The 17,423-nt window shown below is 39.1% G+C and overlaps 1 protein-coding gene and 1 long non-coding RNA gene across 2 annotated transcripts; one reads left to right on the forward strand and one right to left on the reverse strand.

Moving 5' to 3' along the window:
• Nucleotides 1-1,770: 1,770 nt before the first annotated feature.
• LOC136694611 (zinc finger protein 850-like) lies at nucleotides 1,771-12,370 on the forward strand. Its single transcript, XM_066668311.1, has 2 exons — nucleotides 1,771-1,869; nucleotides 9,310-12,370. Exon 2 carries the CDS (start codon nucleotides 9,452-9,454, stop codon nucleotides 11,228-11,230), a length of 1,779 nt encoding a protein of 592 aa, XP_066524408.1. The 5' UTR covers nucleotides 1,771-1,869; nucleotides 9,310-9,451; the 3' UTR covers nucleotides 11,231-12,370.
• Nucleotides 3,699-5,381, reverse strand: LOC136694612 (uncharacterized). Its single transcript, XR_010802222.1, has 5 exons — nucleotides 5,247-5,381; nucleotides 5,010-5,090; nucleotides 4,733-4,840; nucleotides 3,859-3,997; nucleotides 3,699-3,752 (listed from the first exon to the last, which is right to left on the reverse strand). It is a non-coding gene; the product is annotated as an uncharacterized lncRNA (long non-coding RNA).
• Nucleotides 12,371-17,423: the final 5,053 nt, after the last annotated feature.

Consider the following 17,423-nt stretch of genomic DNA (forward strand, 5'->3'; position numbering starts at 1 on the left):
AAAAAAATAAGTTTGTATCCAAGTATTTACAAGTTTGTAACAGTATTTATTTGTGTACAGTGGGTACTGTAATTTGATTTACAGTCATGAACAGTATGTTTTACAGTAGATTATTGTCCTCTTTTTGCCAGTTATTTACTGTAAATTCTACACGAGGATGATTTCTCAGCAGTGAACCACAAAGAGAACTTTTAACCCAGTGTTTCTGCATGTGTTCAGTTGAGTCCTCAAAAACTCTTCAAACTCCATTAAGTGGCATCTGAGCTGTGTGTAGAAACACTCCATGTTTAATCTCCTACTGAAACACTGTTGATCTTTCAGCATGCGCAGCATTTACTCTGTCACCCACACCTCCAATCACTCTTTGTTCTCTGTGCAGTGCGCATTGTAGATCCCATTCACCTCTAAACAACATAAACTTCTCAGAGGACACAACAATAGTGGGCCTCATTTCAGATGGTGATGAAGGAGCCTGCAGGAATGAGGTGGAATGGCTAAGTCCTGGCACTTAACACCTCTAAGACAAAGGAGATCATCGTGGACTTCAGGAAACAAAGCAGCCAGACCACCCCCACCTCCACATATTTGGAGAAGCAGTGTGGAGAGTGTGAAGTTCCTGTGTTCACATAAACAAACACCTAACCTAGTGTCCTAACCCTACTGACTCCCCCATCTTTCCTGACCACATCACCCCCATAAACTAGGACCTTACTGTCAGGTCTGCAGCAGGTAGTTTCCCTCCGCACCAGCAGAGGTCACTCTCTCCAGGATACTTGGCTAGTGTTACTCAGGTTCCTGTTGGCGGTCATATTGTGTGTGTGTGCATATAAAGCACGTGGTGCAGTAGGTTCTTTGCAAAGTCCTACAATTCTGAGCGACATCTATATCTTGTGTATTTTTCTCATGGTTTTACATTCTGCTTTGGTTTTTGTTTTATGAGTTTGGGATTGTGTTGTTTGGATAGTCTGTCTTGATCTTTGAAATGTTTATTTGGTATTAACCTGGATTGTTTATGACTACGTATTTGGATTATTAAACCTGTGCTTGACTGCCTTTTTTGTGGAAGTGGTAATTTGTGACACTTACACTTTGAATGTGTTCATTCTGTACATTTGCAGTCAGTGAACTTTAAAGCAGCGACATTTATTACTCGTAACTGTTATTAATGTGTACTCTGCTTCTAGCACTTTCTCATGGACATACAAACTGCTCCTTTCTAACACAGTAACACAACCTCTCAACTGTTGGTGAGAACTGTAACAGAACATATGCTGTAACCTTGAATCTGGAAACCACTACCCATCCTACAGTTTATGTAAAACTAATATTGTACATTTCTACCTCAAAGATTTATTTATTATATTGCTGCCTATTCTGCCGTCCATGTGTAAGATCTGCTGCTTGGGAAGGCTGTAAACCAGTTTTCGTTATACTCACACATAATAACTCACGTAAACTAACAATAAAGACTCTCATTTCTTACCTCTTACTATGCGTGTTCTCCAGTGGAAAGGCTCCTATTGGACTGAGGACACTGTGTCTGTGGGGACTGTCCAATCAGAGACCAGCTTTTCTTAAACTCCATCCAATCGTATCTCAGGGGGCGGGTATGAGGCCGGAGCATAGGTCCCTGCGTCGTCCAATCAGAATCACGGTCATTTTGAAGAGAGGAAAAAAGGCTTTATAAACTGCACTGTAGACGCGTCACTCAAACACCAGCTCTCCTCTGATTGGACAGACGAACTGCGTTGGCCGGACTCGTTTGAATAACGCTCAGCTCTGCTCAAGTGTTCGTTGCTCCGCGATCAGACGCGTCCGTTCTGCACGAGAGCTGTGTTGGAGAGAAATCAGGACCTGTTTTTACTGAAGGTAAATGTTTTTACTGTGTACGACCTTTACACACCGTTTATACCGTGTTCTACTGAAGATAAAGATCAGAGAGAGACTTTTAAACACCGTTTATACCGTGTTTTACTGAAGATAAGGTCAGAGAGAGACTTTTACACACATTCGGGCCGATGCACGTGGAGTCAGCATTGTCTCGGTCGTGATGTACGGCCGTAGAGTGGACCGATAGTTCTGACCCGAGTCTGGGAAACTCTCGGCACAGACTCGGCCGAGTGTTGTGGCTGAGGAGCGGTTCAAATGACTCGGCCCTAGTCCGACAAGCCATGACTAAACCGCGATAATCTAACCACGGCTCTGCCAAGATCTGGCTCATTATAGGTTGAAATACTTTATTTGTATACACCCCCCCCCCCCAGCACACACACACACACACACACACTATACCCCCACCCCCTTCATGTCATGTTTTTGTATTAGTTAATGTACTTGGAACCATAAGGGGCTAAAATGTATCATTAACATTAGCTTTATATATACCACCCCAGTGACAAACCACTTTGTACCCTGTGGTGACTAAAGTGTAACAGAATTATTAACACAAATATTCATAATGGGCGGCACGGTGGCGCAGCAGTTAGTGTCACACAGCTCCAGAGACCTGGAGGTTATGGGTTCGATTCCCGCTCCGGGTGACTGTCTGTGAGGAGTTGGTGTATTCTCCCCGTGTCCATGTGGGTTTCCTCAGGGTGCTCCGGTTTCCTCCCAAAATCACATGTTGGTAGGTGGATTGGCGATCTTCCATAATCAACAGTGTACGAAACAATTACTTATGTAAAAAGGCAAAATCAAAAATATAGACATTTTTAAATTAATAAAAATCCACCCGAAGAGGAAATACGCAAAACTAACATTTTAATATATACTTTTTTTTTTATCTGTTTAACCCAATACATTTAATTAATAAAAATATGACAGTGGAAGGAAAATTATTGCTTGTGTTTTCAGTACACATCTTCTGTTAGAATGAAACTTGAAAATAGTGTACTGGCAGTCATATACCACAGGTTATACTGTACATGTCCACGCACAGGCCAATGTGTTTGAGTTTGGCAAAGGTAAACTTTCTATGCAGAAATTGTGTGCATTGTTTCAGTGGAGACATGAAAGGTTTAGTACAGGAGGTTGATCACTCGAGTCACACTCTGCAACTCCATGTTTAAAATGCATCTCTGGAGAAATGTCATGATGTTTTCAGGTGTGCAGGTTATTCAATTTTGAAGTCGTGATACATACAGGTGTCTGTGAAGAAGGCATCATCTACTGCACTATGACAGCAAACCTCAACTCAGCTTTCACCACACTCTGGCTTCCTCTGGAAACACCAGTTTCCCAGTCCTGATCTTTCAGCTGAATTATCAGATATAATGTTGTAGGTTCACCCTACAGAAAAACAGAAATAGACTTAGCATGACACACTAAGACATAATACTGACTTTCCATTGACTGTGACTATTTCAGTTGGTGTGGCAACAGTTTATTTTATCAGACTTAATGAGGGGGTCAGAGTTGTAAGTCAAGAAAAACAAGTTTATTCTTGAAGTCAATGCCTATACATCATGAAGAAAATGCTTTAATAATGATCCCATACCTATTAACTATTAATTTACATTGGTGCCCCCCTCTGGGGTTTGGTGTTTTCTTACTGTGTCTGTATGGGTTTCCTCTGTGTGCTCCTGGTTTCCTCCCATGATCCAAACACACATTGGCAGGTGGATTGGCTACTCAAAAGTGTCCATTGTGTGGTGCCCTGTGAAGGACTAATGCCCTGTCTAGGGTGTGTTCCCACCTTGCGCAGAGTGACTCCAGGTAGTATGTAAATATTTTGTACCCACCACAACCTTGAACTGGACAAGCAGACAATGAATGAATACATGAATGAATGAAAGCACAGAAGCCACATTGATGCAATAATTGTTAAATTATTATTTAGGACAAATGTTTAAATCAAACCTGTAAGCTTTGAAGTCTTCTCTCATCTCAATGTCAGTGTGGCGATGTGTATTTTAGGGAGTACAGCTGTAAATCCATTGCTTAACTGGTGAATTTTGTTCACTGTTAGAGTATGGATTCCATCAACCTCATCAAACAACTGTAAAAACAAAGCAGAACACAATAGATGAAAGCTTTATTATAATAATCCACTAAATTATATCAATAAAGACAATAGTGTAGTGCAAATAAGATAGAATAAGGAAACGATATTAGACAAATATTAATATAATAGAATATTAATAATGGTCTTACAGTAAAAAACTAATATGAATCTAGTTTTATATTATAGTATTATATTATAAATATTATAATAACATTATAGGGCGGCAGGGTGGTGCAGCAGGTAGTGTCGCAGTCACACAGCTCCAGGGGCCTGGAGGTTGTGGGTTCGATTCCAGCTCCGGGTGACTGTCTGTGAGGATTTGGTGTGTTCTCCCCGTGTCCGCGTGGGTTTCCTCCAGGTGACTGTCTGTGAGGAGTTGGTGTGCTCTCCCCGTGTCTGTGTGGGTTTCCTCTGGGTGCTCCGGTTTCCTCCCACAGTCTAAAAACACACGTTAGTAGGTGGATTGGCGACTCAAAATTTTCCGTAGGTGTGAATGTGTGTTTGTGTGTGTGTCTGTGTTGCCCTGTGAAGGACTGGCGCCCCCCTCCAGGGTGTATTCCCGCCTTGCGCCCATTGATTCCAGGTAGGCTCTGGACCCACCGCGACCCTGAATTGGATATATAATACAATAATATATAATACATAATGGACAGATAATGAATGAATGAATGAATAATATTATACATATTATATATAATATTTTCAGAATTATAAAAGATACAATAATACTTATATGATGTTGGTTCACTTGCTACCAGCACTGGGCATTTGGTGACAATGCTGTTGATGCATCTGTTGACTTCCTTGCCTGATAAAATTACTGAAACCTTCAGATCTCTGCAACATTGAAAAGTGGCACATTTTCTAGCTTTTGCTTGAGTGACATATGCAAGGTGCTGGAGGATGGACAGTATTGACTCAAAACATGTATGCTTTCATTAATAATCAGATCACAGCTTATAAGTTTTAAAATATTACTAATTCTACAATATGATAAAATACATACTTGCATTAGTGTTCCCCACAACATTTATATTTCACAGTTAAACCTTTGGGAACATGAACATACTCCAAGTTATTTGGATACCTGAGTGGGAAAAAAAATGACAGTCTAACAAAATATTGTATCATATGTAAATGTTTTGGTGCACCTGATGAAAATTATATGTATTGATTTTTTAAGTAAAAGTAATAACAGAGTACAATACATCGATATTTTACACACAACTTCAGATAAAAGTACCGTTCATCTGATGATTTTCACATATTTGGAAAAGCACAAATGTGGCCTGCGCAAATGTTATTGTATGATTTTACTTTCCAGCCCAGCACTTTTGATATTTGGTTAACATTCGCATTGTTAGCAAGGTGGCTTGCATGTAACTGCAACGCAGACCTGCTGAAATAAATGTCAAAAACATTACTGTTAATAATGTAATATTACATTTTTTTTATATACAGAATGGGTTAACTATTATCCTCCTCTACTCCTTCACTTGTCTTCACTGAGATGCTAACCTAGCATAGCTGTTGCTTTGCTAGAGCTCTTTAAATACTTATACTTTACCAGAATGAGTGAAACGAAAGTTTTATTAAGATTAAATATCACTTACCTCTGAATATACGAGCCTCCTCCGCTGTTTTGGTAATGCCTGCTTCCACAAACCGTTGAAAAATCATCCACTGAAACTTATTTTGACGCTGTATTCAAACTCAGAGTAACCGTTATCTGAAGGGGAGGGGCTCTCTCTTTCTCAAACACACACACATTCTCTCTCTCTCTCTCTCTCTCTCTCTCTCTCTCTCTTAACTGATTTAAAACGCATTCCGGACGTCCACTGACAATATTAATTTGTCCCAAAATAACAGACACATTTTGGACGTCCACTGACGTTATCAGTTCGTCCCAATATAACTGACTTGTTTTAAACACTTTTCGGACGTCCACTGACGTTATCAATTGGTCCCGGAATAACTGACTTGTTTTCAATGCATTTTGGACGTCCATTGACGTTATCAATTGGTCCCGAAATAACTGACCTGTTTTCAATGCATTTTGGACGTCCATTGACGTTGGCAATTGGTCCCGAAATAACTGACTTGTTTTCAATGCATTTCGGACGTTCATTGACGTTATTAATTGGTCCCGAAATAACTGACCTGTTTTCAACGCATTTCGGACGTCCATTGAGTTGTCAATTAGTCCCAAAATAACAGACTTGTTTTCAACACCTTTCGGGCGTCCACTGACGTTATCAATTGGTCCCAGAATAACTAACTTGATTTCAATGCATTTTGGACGTCCATTGACGTTATCAATTGGTCCCAAAATAACTAACCTGTTTTCAATGCATTTTGGACGTCCATTGACGTTGGCAATTGGTCCCGAAATAACTGACTTGTTTTCAATGCATTTCGGACGTTCATTGATGTTATTAATTGGTCCCAAAATAACTGACCTGTTTTCAACGCATTTCGGACGTCCATTGACGTTGTCAGTTAGTCCCGAAATAACAGACTTGTTTTCAATGCATTTCGGACGTCCATTGACATTATCAATTGGTCCTGAAATAACTGACTTGTTTTCAATTAATTTTGGACGTCCACTGACGTTTAAAATGTCTCTTTGACGGACCGACTACTTTTAGACCTTTTTTGAACGTCCAGGCTTCAAGCTTAGTTTTGACGTTCCTTGTTTACTGGGATTATAGGTTGTAATAGCTTATTTGTATATACCCCCCCCCCCCCCCCAAAAAAAAAAACACACACACATCAGGTTCATGGTGAAATTACTGCTTTATTAAATAACTTACACTCTCAGAAAAAAAGAGAAAAGGTACATTATTGGTCACTAAAGGTACAAGTGTTTAAAAGTCCAGTTTTGTTCAAATGTCAAAACAAAAAACATAAAAGTCCTGGAGGTGAAACAGGGTGTATGAAATCACATTTTAAAATCTACAATTATAATATGATCGTGTTCCCTAATTAAATGTACAAATATGTACAATTGAGGGTACCACCACAATGACAACATATCTGACAATGTAATATCAGCAAGTGTGCTTTTCATACAACCTTGAAACAATGTAAACATACAGCAATTGCAATGTATACAAACAGTACATAAAATCAGTAAATAGAAAATACTCTGAAATGGCTTTGAAATATGAAATTGGCTGTGTCATGATTTCCTAAATCCAATTATCATTCAAATACTGTTTTTCAAAGAAACAATTGGTTTTACACCCTAAGCTTTCTCCTTTTAAGCCTGACTTAACTTTGCATATGCCTTATTAAAAATCACTGTTTCTATAGAGAAATCAATAACTAAAAAATTTCAGACACAGGTTTCAGATTTAAAAGAGAACAGGTTCATTACTTTATTTAAACAGGTTAAAGTAAAATCACATCAACTCGGTAAGTCTGAAAAGAGATACCAAAAAGCATTCATAAAACAGGTTAACTCTTCAGACATTGTTTACTATTAGATTTAAAAGAGAGTTTGTGTGCTTCTTAGAAAAGGTTCTTATGTATACTCAAGACCATTTTACTCTTTCCCATACTCCTTTTTCTCCCCATTCATTATGTTTGTTTTTTCACATCCTCCTATCTAGCTTCTCCCTGTCCTCCAAATACATCACAACCCTTCATTATTATTTCTAAACTACATGAATTTTTAGGTTGCTGTATAGACAATGCTTTAATTATTTCCCAAACAAGTTTTACCAAATAACAACCTCTGGCTTCAGGTCTCAGGCCTTGAGCTGGTCCTTTCTCACAGTTGCCCCGTGTGCTAATAAAGTAAATTGATAATAAAAGTTTAAAGCTATCACTGTCTCAGACCACTGCTTTTGGGTCCGGCAGGTGCTTTGATAATTAGACGAAGTTTTTGTAAGAGCCTTTGTTCACATAAAAGTGTATGTGATGTTTACCAGAATTCTAATGAACTACAATGGGCTTCTTCAGTGTCACTGTTAAGCTTTCTCAGGCCTCACAGAGCACGCAGACCAACTTTCTCAGAGAGAACCAGCTTCCCAATTTCATCATTATTAATTATAATATTTTACTTTAAACATCATTATTCTTTTAATTTATGTAATTCCATATTTAATAATTAAGCCAACATTTAAGTCATTTAGATCACCACCTTTCCTTCACAACAGACAAGAAGCTGCTCGCTGACTACTTCTTTTGTAGATGAGATTGTATTTTCCAATTCTTGAATTCCTATCTTGTCCATGCTTTTGTTTCTCCCCATCATTTTAGAGGTATGTCTGCTGTCTTTCTCTGGTGTGGCATCATCTTCATCAACAAGGTTGTCAGGAAGAAAGTTCTCTGTACTTTTGAACGTTTTACAGAACATGAAGACCAGAGAGAGTCTGTTACACACCGTTTATACCGTGTTTTACTGAAGAAAAAGATCAGAAAGAGTAGAGGCTTTTACAGTGGGGCAAAAAAAGTATTCAGTCAGCCACTGATTTCCTACTTAGAAAGATGAGAGAGGTCTATAATTTTCATTATAGGTACACTATAACTATGAGAGAAATCCAGAATTTTTAAAGAATTTATTATTAAAATAACTGAATATTTTATTTACACACCATACTGTACACAGTTTATACAGTGTTTTACTGAAGATAAAGATCAGAGGGATATATTTACATCGTGTTTTCCTGAAAGGAAATGTGTGTTAAATATCAGAAAGAGACTGTCTCATGCTGTTTAATATTTTTTCTAACATTAAAACTCTGTTTCTGTCTCTTTCTTTCTCTCTGGATCTTTAGTTTTCTATTGCAGAGCAGAAAGAGTTGGTGTTTGCACAAAGAAAATTGTTGCAAAGAAAATGCACCGAATTCAGGGTATTAGCACCAAGTGGGTGCTACTGAAACAAAAGTGACAGGAAAAGTTTGGTCAGAGCAGAAGTAAGAAACCTTGGGCGGAAAAAAGAAAGTCAAAAAAGCAAAATCCTCCTCTGGTTACCATCACAGCAAAAAAAAAAAAAAACAACAAAGAGAACTGTTTACACAAGGAGCATCCTCTAAATAATGTGAATTTTATTATCTCTCCTCCACCCACAATATTCCTTCTGGTCATGGGAATAGAACCAGCCAATGTTCAGAACGTTGAAAAGTATGAAAACAGATAGGGATGTTGCTATATTCCTGCACCATTAGGCAACACTGTCTTATTTTTGCTGTTTCAGTTACAGTACTGAAGGTGGAACTGACTACACATTCAGCAGAATATTGGTCGCCAGGGGAGAGTGAATTTAACTAATTTATCTTTGGTTCTTCTTTGTCTTCCAGGACAGAAGAACATCTCTTTGGATATTTTCTCTGGCTCCTGTTGTCCAAAACAGTTCCACAGTTCTTCAACAAGTGCGTCAGGAAAAATTTCCAAGAGGACTACAACACAATATTGAGATCAGGAGGGATTAAATGTGTGGATATGGAAGGCAGAATCTCCAGTTCTCAGGAAACATGCTTGATTACTCCCAACACATCTGACAGAAAAACTCAGATGAGTAAACACAAGAGGAAAACTCATGATTGTTCAGAGTGTGGAAAGAGTTTTACTGCACAGAGTCATCTCCATACACACCAGCGCATTCACACAGGAGAGAAACCGTATCACTGTTCAGAGTGTGGGAGGAGTTTTACTCAACAGAATAATCTCCAAAGACACCAGCGCATTCACACAGGAGAGAAACCGTATCACTGTTCAGAGTGTGGGAAGAGTTTTACTGAACAGGGCAGTCTCCAAACACACCAGCGCATTCACACAGGAGAGAAACCGTATCACTGTTCAGAGTGTGAGACGAGTTTTACTGTACAGAGTAATCTCCAAAAACACCAGCGCATTCACACAGGAGACAAACCGTATCACTGTTCAGAGTGTGGGAAGAGTTTTACTATACAGAGTAATCTCCAAACACACCAGCGCATTCACACAGGAGAGAAACCGTATCACTGTTCAGAGTGTGGGAAGAGTTTTACTCAACAGAGTAGTCTCCAAGCACACCAGCGCATTCACACAGGAGAGAAACCGTATCACTGTTCAGTGTGTGGGAAGAGTTTTACTATACAGAGTAATCTCCAAACACACCAGCGCATTCACACCGGAGAGAAACCGTATCACTGTTCAGAGTGTGGAAAGAGTTTCACTGTACAGAGTAATCTCCAAAAACACCAGCGCATTCACACAGGAGAGAAACCGTATCACTGTTCAGTGTGTGAGAAGAGTTTTTCTGAACAGAGTAGTCTCCAAAGACACCAGCGCATTCACACAGGAGAGAAACCGTATCACTGTTCAGTGTGTGAGATGACTTTTACTGTACAGAGTAATCTCCAAAAACACCAGCGCATTCACACAGGAGACAAACCGTATCACTGTTCAGAGTGTGGAATGAGTTTTACTCAACAGAGTAGTCTGCAAGCACACCGGCGCATTCACACAGGAGAGAAACCTTATCACTGTTCAGTGTGTGAGAAGAGTTTTACTGTACAGACTAATCTCCAAACACACCAGCGCATTCACACAGGAGAGAAACCGTATCACTGTTCAGAGTGTGGGATGAGTTTTACTCGAAAGGATAAGCTCCAAGCACACCAGCGAATTCACACAGGAGAGAAACCGTATCACTGTTCAGAGTGTGGGATGAGTTTTACTCGAAAAGATAGACTCCAAGCACACCAGCACATTCACACAGGAGAGAAACAGTATCACTGTTCAGAGTGTGAGAAGAGTTTTACTGTACAGGGTAGTCTCCAAAAACACCAACACATTCACACAGGAGAGAAACAGTATCACTGTTCAGAGTGTGGGAAGAGTTTTACTGAACACAGTACTCTCCAAAAACACCAACGCATTCACACAGGAGAGAAACCGTATCACTGTTCAGAGTGTGGGAAGAGTTTTACTGTACAGAGTAGTCTCCAAAAACACCAGCGTATTCACACAGGAGAAAAACGCTATCACTGTTCAGAGTGTGGGAAGAGTTTTACTGTACAGAGTAGTCTCCAAAAACACCAGCGCATTCACACAGGAGAGAAACCGTATCACTGTTCAGAGTGTGGGAAGAGATTTACTGAACAGAGTAGTCTCCAAACACACCAGCGCATTCACACAGGAGAGAAACCGTATTACTGTTCAGAGTGTGGGAAGAGTTTTACTCGTCAGAGTTCTGTTCGGAAACATCTCTGCGTTCACCTAGAACAAAAGCAGTAGCACTGAGTGAGGGATTAATGCCATTGGGTCACATTCAATGTAAAAACATCCTGAATTTCGTAATTCTTTGGGATTTGGAGACATGTGATTGAACTGTGATACAAGATGGCACTGATTGTTCATGGAATTTTGTTTATTATTTTCAATTTGTGGTTTCAGAATTAATTGTTACAGATCATTATTTTCCTCCTCGGTCACTATTGTGTTCTACTGTGCCCCAGTTAAAGATTATTTGACTCTGTACTGAGCTTCCACTGTTTTCCAAAAGAGTTTGAACTTTGTCTTGAGTTGTTAAACAAAATGAGATGAGATTGTTTCACTTTAACCAGTCACACGATATTCAGCAGACATAGCTTTTAGTAGCAACAAAATTATCAGTAAATCACAGAGAAAAAGGACGTTGAAAGTCAGGGCAATTCCCTTCTTGTTTCAGTAAAACAACTACACTAAACCACAGCCACGGTTAGCCCAGCACACCGCCCATCCAGTCTGAGCAAGAGGAGCCTGAGGAGATCATCCAGCAAACAGATGAGGGACATGTGTACAGTGTGGAGTTGACAAACTCTCATGTTAGACCTTTTAGCAGGTGAGGAGACAGCCGACCAATGCTTAGGAGATCCTGCAGGGGCTTTGTAATGCTCTGGAGCACAGCCGTGACTCAGAGCAGCTTCTCCTGGAGCTGGGGGAAGAGACAGTTCTGGCCGACTGCCCTATCATCACCATTCTTCCTTATTTCTGTGGCTGGACTGTATATCCTTGGAAGGTTAAAGATCAGCATTGGTGGAGCAATTAGTTTCAGAGCACAGGAGCCATGGAGCTGGGCTATCAGGACGTCAGCACACATCAAAACAGACTATATTCTGATTGCCATGAAGGCCAAGCCTGCTTATCACTGCAGCAAGATAAGCGTGCAGTGGAGACACTCCTGACCAACTGTTCATTGTTTATATACAACTGCTGTAGTAAGTGACTTCTCAGTTTTAGAGGTTGGGATGTTTTAAGCTTTGCTTCAATGGAAATGCTACTTGCAAACACCTTCTCAGTTATTAGAACTCAATGTTTAAGCTTAGCATATTATCTTATTATTGCTGTCCCTTTGCTTCTGTATCATTGTGAATGTCCCTGCTGTGGGATTAATAAAGGAATCAATCAATCAATTATTACACCAGGTAAGACAGAAATGGCAAGCAGTGATGATTTATAATGCACTCACGATTGATAGTTACTTAAGAATAGCTTGGCGATGCTCTAAATTGCCATTTTATTTCGCTAGCTACCAGCGACTTCCTCAGAAAGTATTCTTACTTTAATATCTATGCAGATTTCTTCTAAGAGTAGTGTGTAAAATACAGTTTAGAATAAATAAATAAATTAATTAAATAAATAAATAATCTACTTATTTCCTTTAGTTAACACTTGTGAAAAGCATTTATTTTAACATAAAGGTTCAGAGCAGGTGGAATTAACATGATTTAGCACATTTTCATATTGCTTCTAGGTCTATAGTAGACTCCCTCAAGTAATATTACACTTTCCTGAGTGCAAACTTCATAATAATGATTAACTTTACACTAAGGTTACCTTAATTAACAACTTTTAATACAATAATAGACATCAATGAATGATTAAGTAATGTCTTAACTCATTATTTATTGACAGTAGTTAATGTTATTAAGTATTCAATAAAACCGTATAAATGTTTCATGTAAATAACTATTTAAAACAATCTGAAGTGTTATTAAATGGTTAAATAATGTCTCAGTTAATCATAAACTAATAACAGCCATAAAAGAAATCCTGTAGTTTTACTTATCGGCATGTAATATTTAAAAACATCAATCATTCATGGCACATTATATATTGATTTTGTGTGTGTATGTACATATATATATATATATGTAGAGTGCACATCATTAACACTATAATCACTGTGCTGGTCTGACTGACTAAGAAAAAGAAGAATTGATCTCCTTAGGGAAATTATTTCTCTCCATTTAACCCATCCGTGGTATTGAACACACACTTGTGAGCAACTCTTCACAAACAATAGGGGCAGTAAACACACAACCAGAGCAGAAAGCTGTGACCACCTTGGCAGTTTGGGGGCTAAGTGCCCTGCTCAAGGGCAATGCTCAGCCATGGATGAATCTTTCCTTGGCGCTCCAGTGAATTGAACTGTCCTCACGCTCACTTCTCTAACCCCATGCCCACGGCTGCCCCACTAGACGTGCTGTGTTGGTTTGACCCAAATGTGAATCTATGGCCTAAATCCACTTAGAATTTATACAAGGATGTACATTTTTGTTCAAAAACTTAAAATTACATAAATTAATGGTAAATGAACAGGACTCATGGCCAATCAGTAGGTCCACTCACCCTCACAAAGTAGAGTTCTGAGAAAGTATCTTTCTTCTGGTCAAAGCTTCAAACTTCTCCAAAATTTGGACCATGAGTTTGTACATGCTAACTTCTGATTTGGCTTTGGCTAAAGCAACAGATGCAGTTGGAGCCATCATCTACAATCAATATAGTCTTCAGAGACAGAAGAGTTTGTGTCAAGAAAACGATTATAAAGGACTGCGCAGCTACACTTTTCATGAGTAAAATGTGCATTACGCCATGTGAACGATCCAACTCTGTTGATGATCTGCTGAATAGTTTTAATACAAAAATTGTCAGTGTTATGGATGAGATAGCGCCAGTTAAAATGAAGGCTATGTCTTGCAAACAGAAAGCACCATGGAGAAATGCTTCTGTTGTTCAAATCCAAAAGAGGGAGTGTTGCAAGGCAGAACACAGATGGCGTAAAACAAGTCTTCATATTCACAAAGAAATCTACAAAGCTACGTGAATACAATGTGACAATGTGCAAAACATGACAATCCTATTTCTCTAGCATCATCAACAATAACATTAACAACAGCAAAATCATCTTCACCGTGGTCGACAGACTCACAAACTCACCCACACCAATGGCACCTGAATTAGTATCAACTGAGAGATGTAATGAGTTTGCATTCTTTTTTAACACTAAAATCCAGAATATCAGACAAGCGATTAGTACATCTATATCCAACAATGAGTCTGTACCCTCTCCATCACCTCATAAAACTCCTTAGTTAAAATGTCAGAGTTCAGTACTGCTGATAATAAAATTTTTATCGACACAGTTAATCATCTCAAATCGTCCACTTGTAGTCTTGACACACTACCAACCAATTTTTTAAAGAGTGTGTTTCACACTATAGCACCAGACATACTCCACATTGTAAATACCTCACTCATGTCGGGGGGTTTTCCGAACTCAGTAAAAACTGCAGTTTTAAAGCCTCTTCTAAAAAAGAAAAATTTAGAATAATCTCTGATAAGTAACTACAAGCCAATTTCTAATTTATCTTTCAAATTCCAGTCCGGGTTCCGGTCTAATCACAGCACTGAGACTGCTCTAATCAAGGTAATTAATGACATCCGCGTAAGTACAGAGGCTGGAAAGGTATCTCTTCTATTACTTCTTGACCTTAGTGCTACCTTTGATACCACTGACCATAAGATTCTTATAGATAGACTCACAAACTGGGTTGGACTCTCAGGAACAGTCCTGAAGTGGTTCGTTTCTTACCTGGAAGGCAGGAACTACTTTGTAGAAATAGAAAATAATATTTCAGAGAACATGCCAGTAACCGGGCAGCACGGTGGCGCAGCAGGTAGTGTCGCAGTCACACAGCTCTAGGGACCTGGAGGTTGTGGGTTCGATTACCGGTCCAGGTGACTGTCTGTGAGGAGTTGGTGTGTTCTCCCCGTGTCCGCCTGGGTTTTCTCCGGGTGCTCTGGTTTCCTCCCACAGTCCAAAAACACACGTTGGTAGGTGGATTGGCGTGAAAGGTGTGAATGTGTGTTTGTGTGTGTGTGTCTGTGTTGCCCTGTGAAGGACTGGCGCCCCCTCCAGGGTGTATTCCCGCCTTGCGCCCAATGATTCCAGGTAGGCTCTGGACCCACCGCGACCCTGAATTGGATAAGTGGTTACAGATAATGAATGAATGAATGAATGCCAGTAACCTGTGGTGTCCCCCAGGGCTCTATTCTTGGTCCAGTTTATTTAATTTATATATGCTTCCTCTTGGCTAGATTCTACAAGACTATGGGCTGTCCTATCACAGCTATGTAGATGATACTCAGATTTACATGGCCCTGTCCCCAAACGACTCTGGCCCAGTTGACTCATTAAGAAAGTGCCTTGAACACTTCACAAACTGGATGGGACACAATTTTCTGCAGCTGAATAAAGATAAAACTGAGATTATACAATTTGAGAACAGCACTGAGAGACAAAGATTGGCTGCGTATCTGGACTCGAGGGCCCTCAAATCTAAAGAACTGGCTCGCAACCTTGGTGTATTAATGAACTCAGATCTCAGTTTTAGTCTCATATTAAAGTGGTTACTAGATCAGCATTTTACCGTCTTAAGAACATCAGTCAGATTAGAGATTTTCTGACTAAACCAGACCTGGAAAAACTTAACCATGCCTTTATTTCTAGCAGGATCGATTACTGTAATGGTCTCTTAGTTGGACTTCCAAAAAAGACCATTAAACAGCTTCAGCTGATTCAAAATGCAGCTGCCGGAGTCTCACTAGGAGCAAAAGAAGAGATCACATCACCCCCATCCTCAAATCATTACACTGGATACCAGTCTGTTACAGAATAGATTTTAAGGTGTTATTACTGCTCTATAAATGTCTAAATGGGGTAGGACAAGTGTATTTATCAGATCTGCTACAGAGATATGAGCAGAGCAGAGCTCTCAGATCTTTAGGAACTAGAGTTAGTCCTGCCTCAGGTCAAAACTAAACATGGAGAGGCAGCGTTTAGCTCCTATGCCGCTTTTAAATGGAACCAGATGTCTGAGAATATTAGAAGACCCCCGACTTTAGACACTTTTAAATCAAGACTGAAAACATTCCTGTTTGAGCAGCTTACAGCTCAGTTTAAAATATTCTGCACTTTTCTGTAACGGCATTTTATTTATTTTCTTTTATTGTTTTAATCGTTTTTCTCTTTTTATGTAATTGTCTTATTGGACATTTATAATTTTTATTCTGGGTTTTAATTGAATTGTTTCTTTTTCTGTAAAGCACTTTGAATTGCTTCTGTATGAAAGGTGCTCTATAAATAAACTTGCCTTGCCTTGCCTATATATGATTGATATATTTTATATTTTTAATACTACTACAAATACTAATAATATTACTAATTATACTCTACGTTATAACATCTGTTTACCTATAAATGCTGCATTCATGTGGACTGCTCTACACACCTTTAGCTTTTTTCTATTTTACACACCCTGAAGGGGGCGCCAGTCCTTCACAGGACGATGTTTTTATGATTTTCAAACTAGAAATTATAGGGCATTTATCAGTGTTTCACATTATCGTTATTTTTATTTATTGATGAAACACATAACACATTTCTTCATATTTGTCTTTTACAACCTTTTAAAATGTAGTTCTCGTCCTATTTTCATTGTGAAAAACAGTTTTTAATTATGACCTTTCTTCATAGTTTTCATTAACTAAGTTCACACTGCATATAGGATATTGCAGCAACACCCTCCATCTACCATCCACCAACAGAGTTGCACCCATTTGCAACTCCACAGTAATTATTCTAGTAATTAAGCAATTCCCAAATTTTTTAATGAAGTTTAATATTTTATTTATTTCCCAGGCCCTGCACAACTAGAAATCTACATGTCTGTGAAGGTGGGCTCCTCAGCTGTTCTTCCTTGTGATTGAAGAAACATATCCAACAAATGATCTTTCAGTCAAAGTCCTGTGGAGTGGTTCACATTTTCTGAGACAGGGGAGGTGAGCTGTATCCGAGCGAGGAGTATAAAGGCCGTGTGGATGTTCCTGAAGATCATCTGCTGAAAGGGAACTGTTCTCTGGTGTTGAAGAAGGTTAGAGCTGACGATGAAGGAATTTACGAGAGCTACCTGCTGGTGAAACTAAACAAGAGATTTCTCTGGTCTAAACGTGTTTTTCTCCAGAGTGTGGAGCTCTCTGTTGGTGAGGAGATCAGGGCTGATATCCATAAAGTTATACAGATAAAGATTCATGATTTAATTAAACTTATTTATATATATATATATATTATTTTTTTAAAAATTGTCTTGTTTTAAAGGATAAATTA

This window comes from Hoplias malabaricus, chromosome 4, assembly GCF_029633855.1.
Source record: "Hoplias malabaricus isolate fHopMal1 chromosome 4, fHopMal1.hap1, whole genome shotgun sequence".
In the NCBI taxonomy this organism is placed as follows: Eukaryota; Metazoa; Chordata; class Actinopteri; order Characiformes; family Erythrinidae; genus Hoplias; species Hoplias malabaricus.